The sequence below is a fragment of the Temnothorax curvispinosus genome, unplaced genomic scaffold (genome assembly GCF_003070985.1).
Source record: "Temnothorax curvispinosus isolate PA1 unplaced genomic scaffold, ASM307098v1 QBEX01011633.1, whole genome shotgun sequence".
In the NCBI taxonomy this organism is placed as follows: domain Eukaryota; kingdom Metazoa; phylum Arthropoda; class Insecta; order Hymenoptera; family Formicidae; genus Temnothorax; species Temnothorax curvispinosus.
The window spans coordinates 1-7,260 of record NW_020221413.1 but is presented as its reverse complement, the minus strand read 5'-3'; the positions used below and the strand labels follow the sequence as shown (position 1 = coordinate 7,260).

Here is a 7,260-nt window from a genome sequence, read left to right as displayed (position 1 = left end):
AGCAGTTGGATCTCATACGGTCAACATTATACGGTCAACTCCGAAAAACCTACTTGCAATCATTGCAATAATTGGTCGCAAAAGACAATTCACGGCCTAAATTATTTTAAAAAACACTTAATTGAGCATCATCAGATAAGCGAACCTGGTAGGGGAATCATATCTGTAGATGCAACGATACAACAGCCTGCTATAGCTGAAAATTATGCATCTACAAGTTCCCAGGATGGGTAAGTGACAAATATTAGTTTTTTTTCTGAGTAATTATTTTAGTGCTTGCAATTCCGCGCCGTTTTTAGTCCCGCGGGATTAATGCGAAATTGTTTTTAAAAATATTATTTTCTTAAGACATTGCCAAATCTCGCGGGACTTCGCAAAATTGAAAACAATCTCGCGGGATCCCGCAAAATTTGGCAGTCTTAAAAAAATATTTTTGAAAAAATCATTAAAAAATTTTAAGTTTGATAATTTGATTAATTAAAAAATTATTTTTTATTTTAATAAATTTGTAACTTTAATTTCTTAAATTAAATAATTTTCTATTTTTTATTTTATATTGAACATTTAATAATACTAACTTACTAGGTTCAACCGTTCAATTAAAAGCTTAATTTTTATATGATAAATCGGTCTTAAACATTTTTGTGCAATTTTGAAATTAATTTAATGTATCGGAACTGTCGGATAAATAATGTATTTTGTTTTAGTATAGTACAATTGTTTTATTTTAACTATGTTTAGTTTTGTATGAAAAATTAATATTGTTTTCAATTAATTATCTACAGATTAAATATTTTGTTCGTTTATGCCGATACGTTTTATCTATTTCTTCGGGATCCCGCGAAATTTGGCAATGTCTTAAGAAAATAATATTTTTTACATAAATAATTAACTTTATTTTGATAAATATAATTATTTAACATGTAAACATTACTGAGATTTTGTTTTATATTGTTACACATTACTTTATAATATAATAACATTTATAAGTAGGTTTTCAAAAATATTATAAGATACATGGTACATAATAATGTATCATACATTATTAATAACATTTTTCAATCCGAATAATGTGATATGAAAAAATAGATAAAACGTATCGGCATAAACGAACAAAATATTTAATCTGTAAATAATTAACTAAAAACAATATTAATTTTTCATACAAAACTAAACATAATTAAAATAAAACATAATTGTACTATAATAAAACAAAATATATTATTTATCCGACAGTTTCGATACATTAAATTAATTTCAAAATTGCACAAAAATGTTTAAGACCGATTTATCATATAAAAATTAAGCTTTCAATTGAACGGTTGAACTTAGTAAGTTAGTAGCAGGGCAAAAAACATGTTTTTTTTATTTTAAACAAAAAAACATTGTTTTTTTTGTTTAAAACAATGTTTTATGTTTTATTTGTGTTTTAAACTAAGGTATAAAGGAAACATGTTTTAAACAAAAAAAAACATGTTTTAAACAAGCAAAAAAAAACACTTGATAGCTTTGATGTTTGACGACTTTGGCCGCGTTCAGCAGACACAACTGTTGAGTTCGTCTTATCAACACTCTGCGTTGATTGGTTGGTTCTAAAAGTAAGAGCCAATCACGTTCGACTGCTACTCAGCGGCTTGGTCTTCTGAACGCGACCTTTGACGACATCTCTATTGGATAGCGCTGCGTCTCCGGCTACACGCAACGCACAGCAACGTACCTTTACATCTGAGTTGTATAGCGGGACATATAGAAGTCTGTAGAAAATTATTGCAACTTGATAGCAGGCGAATTGACGATCGAGATATCGGTGGCAGAAGAGCCTTACATTTGGTAGCCTCTCTGTGTATGTATAGAGGTTAAATTGACACGTGGACTGTACGTGTCGATTGACGCGCGAAATATCGGTGGCAGAACAGAACAGCCTTACATTTGGCAGCCTCTTTATGTATGTGTTATGTTATATGTATCATTACGTTTAATCCGTCGAGGTTCACGTCATCGAGGATAACGTGCAGGTGCTCCTACCTGCTGCAAATTTATTACAACTAATGAACGTACGAGACGCCTGTAGCGATTTCCTACAAGCTCAATTGCATCCGTATAATTGTCTCGGTATTAGGGCGTTTGCCGATTTGCATAAATGTCTCGAGTTGTTGACGCACGCAGACAGTTACATCGAGCAGCATTTTTCGTAAGTCGCATCTCGAGTCCCGATCCATTCATTCAGATTGTATTATGCGGTATTAATTGTTAATTGTATTAATTGCATTTTTTAACATCGATTGTAGAGAAGTGGTTGATGCGGAAGAATTTTTAACTCTGGCACCCAAACAAGTGGCTAAACTTATCTGCAGCGACCGCTTAATGCTACCTTCCGAGGAGAAAGTATACGAATGCGTTATCTGTTTTCGCCGGACGCGTATACGCTGTCGGTAGATTTAATGGATCACTGAGAGTACGAACGGTTGATATTTACTACATAGTACATATAGTACATTACATATCTACATATAGTACATATTGCATGTTGCATACTGCAACTCAACACGAAATAGGTACGTGGCGATAATGAAAATGCAGGTGTTGTTATTGTTGTTAGGTTAGGTTTTTAATTGTACATATATCTATAATGCTGCAATGTTGCAATTGTAATTTAAAGTACTATTTGATTATTTTCAATATTTTACTTATATTATACATTCTCGATCACATTCTTTCAGTTCTTAACAAATACAAAATGACGGGAAGGAAAAAAGATCCAATATAGTGTCATTTCCATGAAATTAAAGAACCCAACAAACTTAACAAAGCAAGATGTAGAAAATGCGATTTGAATATGGTAGGATTGGTCGCTAGAATGAAGGCACATGTGAAGAAATGTAACTCCACATTAGTTGATGACGTTGATGTCGTTGATGAAGAACATGAAGATAGCGCTTCTGATAGCAGCAGCATCGCCAGCATCCGTTCCCGGTCCCCGTCTCGTATAAGTTAGTACATAACATACTACATAGTATACATAATACATATTATATGGCATATTCTATTTGCTGTTTTATATGGTTTGGTATCATTAAAGCATTAAACATTAAACATTGACTACCTATATAGTAATTTTCGCATAACTTTTGACTTTTCTTTTGACTTTTGACTGACAGTTTTGAATATTTTGTTTACAGCGACAGATACGTCAGATACAGTCGCACATGCTTCATCATCAACATCAAGACCTACAATATCTACGCTAACAAAGTCTAAATTGAGGTCAAGAGATATGGAATCATTTATTTACGCTACAAACTCGGCCTTCAGACATGTAGAACACCCAGAATTCATAAAATTAATAAACTTGTTGCATCCTGAATATAAACCGCCTTTAAGACGTCAAATCGCAAACAAACTATTAAATGAAGTATTTGATTCAGAGTTGGCAAAAATAAAAGACTGTTTAAATGGAAAAACTGTATGTATGGCTCAGGATGGATGGAGTAATATTCACAATGATTCAATAGTGTGCATAGCAGCGACAGATATCATTGAGGAAACTGTGCATTTGTGCGATATTATTGATGCTGAAGGTAATAGCCATACCGCGGAGTATTTGCTAAATTTGGCAGTACTTTCAATCAAAAGTTGCCAAAAACATGGTTGCAAAGTGAGAAGCTTTGTAACTGACAATGCAGCAAATATGCGTAAAATGAGAGAACAATTGGCAACGTGTGAAGAACTTGGCATGCCTGACATTATTACTTATGGATGCTTCGCACATATTTTAAATCTTCTTGCACACGACATTGAGATTCCAGGAATCAAAGGACACGTAAAAAAAATTATGAAATACTTTCGAAACACACATTTCGCCGCTGCTAAGTATAAAGAAGCAGGTGGAAAAGCTTTAGTAATGCCACAAGATGTTCGATGGGATACCTTGGCCGATTGTCTGGAGTCATACATTAGTAACTGGCATATTTTGTCTAAAGTTTGCACTGATAATCGAGTAGCAATTAGCTCGGATATTTCATCCAAAGTTAACGATACGGATTTAAAAATCAAAGCAACGGATTATTTGGAAAAACTAAAAATAATTTCAGTTGCTTTAGACAAAATTCAACGAGATTGCTGTATAATTGGTGAAGCCACAGAAATTTGGATAGAAATAATAAAGAGAATTTTAAAGAGAACATTTTTTTGGAGTCCGATCTTGATTGTGTTCTGCAGCGTTTCAAAATGACAATGACGCCTGCACATTATTTAGCAAATTTGCTAGATCATCGATTTAGAGGACTTCAGTTAAGCGAAGAACAAATAGATGAAGCAATGGAATACGTCAATTCGTACCACCCTGCAGCTATGCCTGACGTAATGTCTTATCGAGCAAAAACTTCTCCGTTCAAAAATTATCTTTTTTCTGAGGAATCTATTAATAATGTTAAGCCGATAACATGATGGCTTGCGCTAAAAAATAATGTCAATATTGTAACGTTTGACTTGGTAACACAACTCCATACAGCAATTGCTTCTTCTGCTGGCATGGAAAGGCTGTTCTCAGCTTTTGGTTTAGTGCACACAAAACTGAGAAACAGATTAGGCGTAGAAAAAGCTTCAAAATTAGTAACAATTTTGAAGGCACTCAACAAAAAAGGTGAAGTTAATCAAACTGAACGTGAGATTGAGACTGAGTTTGTATAAGTATAATTAATATTAATAATTATAAACTGATCTTTTAAAAAAGTATTTTTTAGTTGAGTAATACAGTAATAAAAAAAACCAAAAAACTACTATTCTATTCTTTATTTTTATTAGTATATATAAAACTATATTTGATGCAATGACTGCAATGCAATTGCAATATGTAAGCGTTACCAATAATTTTTTCATTTTTTGTATTTAAATGTTTAGTAATATGCTGTCTACTCCCTCGTCTGTGTACGGAATTTTTGATTAGGCCAATATATAACAATTTTAGAAATTCCATTGTCAGTACTTGTTTTAGTTTAGGTATTTTATATATTACACTTGGTGCGGATACTGCGGATTAAAATACAGTTCTGTGCAGCAATAATGTTAATTATGCGTTGTCATCATGAAAGCCATTAAATTCAGAGATAGATCAGTGTAATTGCCGTTTTGTCATCTCAAAAGCTCACCAAATACCGTTACTTCTTTTTTCACTTTTTTATAGTTTGTAGCTTTTAGATTTTAGATAAAAAGGAAAGCATTGTGATGACTAAAAAATAAAAAATGTAAAGTCATTCAATATCTAATCTAGTCTACTAAGTTAAGTAGTCTTTATTTACTTTATTAGTTTATTGTGATGACTGTTATTTAATTTAATATCGAAAAATAAATATTCTGCTAAAAGCTAAGATAATAGAATAATACCCATCTTATCATTTTTAATTTTTATTTCAATATATCTTTAAATCCTTATATTTATATGCTAAGCTACAAGCTACACAATATAGATAAAAAACAAAAAACTAAATAAAAGTTTTGTTTTTGTTGTTTTTTTTGCAATTTTTTCTAAATAATTACATGTTTTTAATTGCAGTGTTTTAAACAGTTTTAAACAGTAGTTTAAAACTGTTTAAAACAAAACTGTTTAAAACAGTGTCTACTGTTTTAAATCAGTTTTAATCAGACAGTTTTAAACAAATTGTTTAAAACATGCCAACCCTGGTTAGTATTATTAAATGTTCAATATAAAATAAAAAATAGAAAATTATTTAATTTAAGAAATTAAAGTTACAAATTTATTAAAATAAGAAATAATTTTTTAATTAATCAAATTATCAAACTTGAAATTTTTTTATAATGTAGAATTTTGGAAATATGGTCTTAAAAAGCATCTGTTGTACATATCTATAATCTATTCTGCAATCTTTGTATACCGCTGCTATCATAGCCGCGCCCGCAATCTTTTGTACATATCTATCTACTCCGCTTTAAATTTTAAAACTTTTTACGTTTTCTAGTTTCTTAATCGCCGCACCACATAATTCCGGATCCGCACCCAGTACATCAATGCAGAGTGACGACAATTTTGTTATGCAACATCGAAATGACACATTTGAACAGATCCTGATGCCTGAACAAGAAATTGAAGAAACAGGAATAGACTTGGAGTAATTATCCTCTTTCTTTGTTATCAAGTTATCCTCTAATTTGTAAACATACTATATATTGCACCGTGTGAAAAATTTATTGTCCGGTACGCGATAACCAGGTATATATATGTATGTATACGTATATTGATATAAATATACATAAAATTACTGGTACAATTCTTATATAATATAAAGAAATTTAATTAATGGACTGATGTGTATATATATATACTAAAACTTAAATATATAAAAATTACATTGTGAAAAAAAGACATAAATATTTATATTCTAACATTTAGGTCTGTCTCAGTAATATTTATCCAAATTAAATTAAACTTATTTCTACTTTTGACACTTATGATTTATTTGCATATGATGCGTATACTTTTTAATATTTTTTATGTACTTGTGTTACATTTCTTCATTACCATTATAATATTTTTTGAAAAGATTTACATATTTTATGCCTTTCCGCAGATTTAATTAATTATATTACATTATGTATAATTTCAGAGTTGATGAAGTTTTGGATGATGAAGTTTTACCATCATTTGAGTTGTTGGAAAATGAAACATTAGGTCTTCTGGATAACTGGTTTCAAAGTGATTTATGAGACCTGCTGTCTGAATAAAAAGATGTTTTACCAAAGAATCTGAATAAACGACACGGATTCCGATAACGGCACAGACAAGCATTATTTTTTTGAGTTGTGACAGTGTTCTTCTCGGGGTGCAATATGTCAAAATTTACGTAACATTGTATAATATAAAATTAAGGTGCCAGACTAGAGTCTGGCACCTTAAAATTAACAGTGCCAGACTAGAGTCAAGCTCAACAGGGTCTTCTTTTCCCGCTAATTTTTCCAAGCCCGTTCCCTTGGCAGTGGTTTCGCTAGATAGTAGATAGGGACAGTGGACAATCTCGTTAATCCATTCATGCGCGTCACTAATTAGATGAGGCATTTGGCTACTATAATGAGAGTCATAGTTACGACCGCACCGGGGGGTCTGGGGGGGCGGTTAGCCCCCCCAGAATCCTCCCCGTGGTCGGAGTGCGATCAACGTCAGCAGTACTTCCCTTCACGCTAGAATCAGAGCCGACACCGAGGATTTCCCCCTTACAGAGCCCATACCTGACGATTACGTACTCCCGG

General features: G+C 32.0%; 1 protein-coding gene across 1 annotated transcript; it reads left to right on the top strand.

Annotated features, from left to right (window-relative positions):
- The first annotated feature begins 2,451 nt into the window (after positions 1-2,451).
- On the top strand, positions 2,452-4,759 carry LOC112461697. Its single transcript, XM_025027035.1, has 3 exons — positions 2,452-2,555; positions 2,721-2,990; positions 3,180-4,759. The coding sequence occupies exons 2-3, from the start codon at positions 2,837-2,839 to the stop codon at positions 4,229-4,231; spliced, it is 1,206 nt and encodes a 401-aa protein (XP_024882803.1). The 5' UTR covers positions 2,452-2,555; positions 2,721-2,836; the 3' UTR covers positions 4,232-4,759.
- The last annotated feature ends 2,501 nt before the right edge of the window (positions 4,760-7,260 follow it).

What these genes read in the sequence shown, in the direction of transcription:
- LOC112461697 (XM_025027035.1), top strand. Translation starts at nt 2,837, where the DNA reads ATGGTAGGATTGGTCGCTAGAATGAAGGCACATGTGAAGAAATGTAAC. An exon ending in CCGGTCCCCGTCTCGTATAA is followed by an intron (nt 2,991 to 3,179) that starts GTTAGTACATAA and finishes TTTTGTTTACAG; the next exon opens with CGACAGATACGTCAGATACA.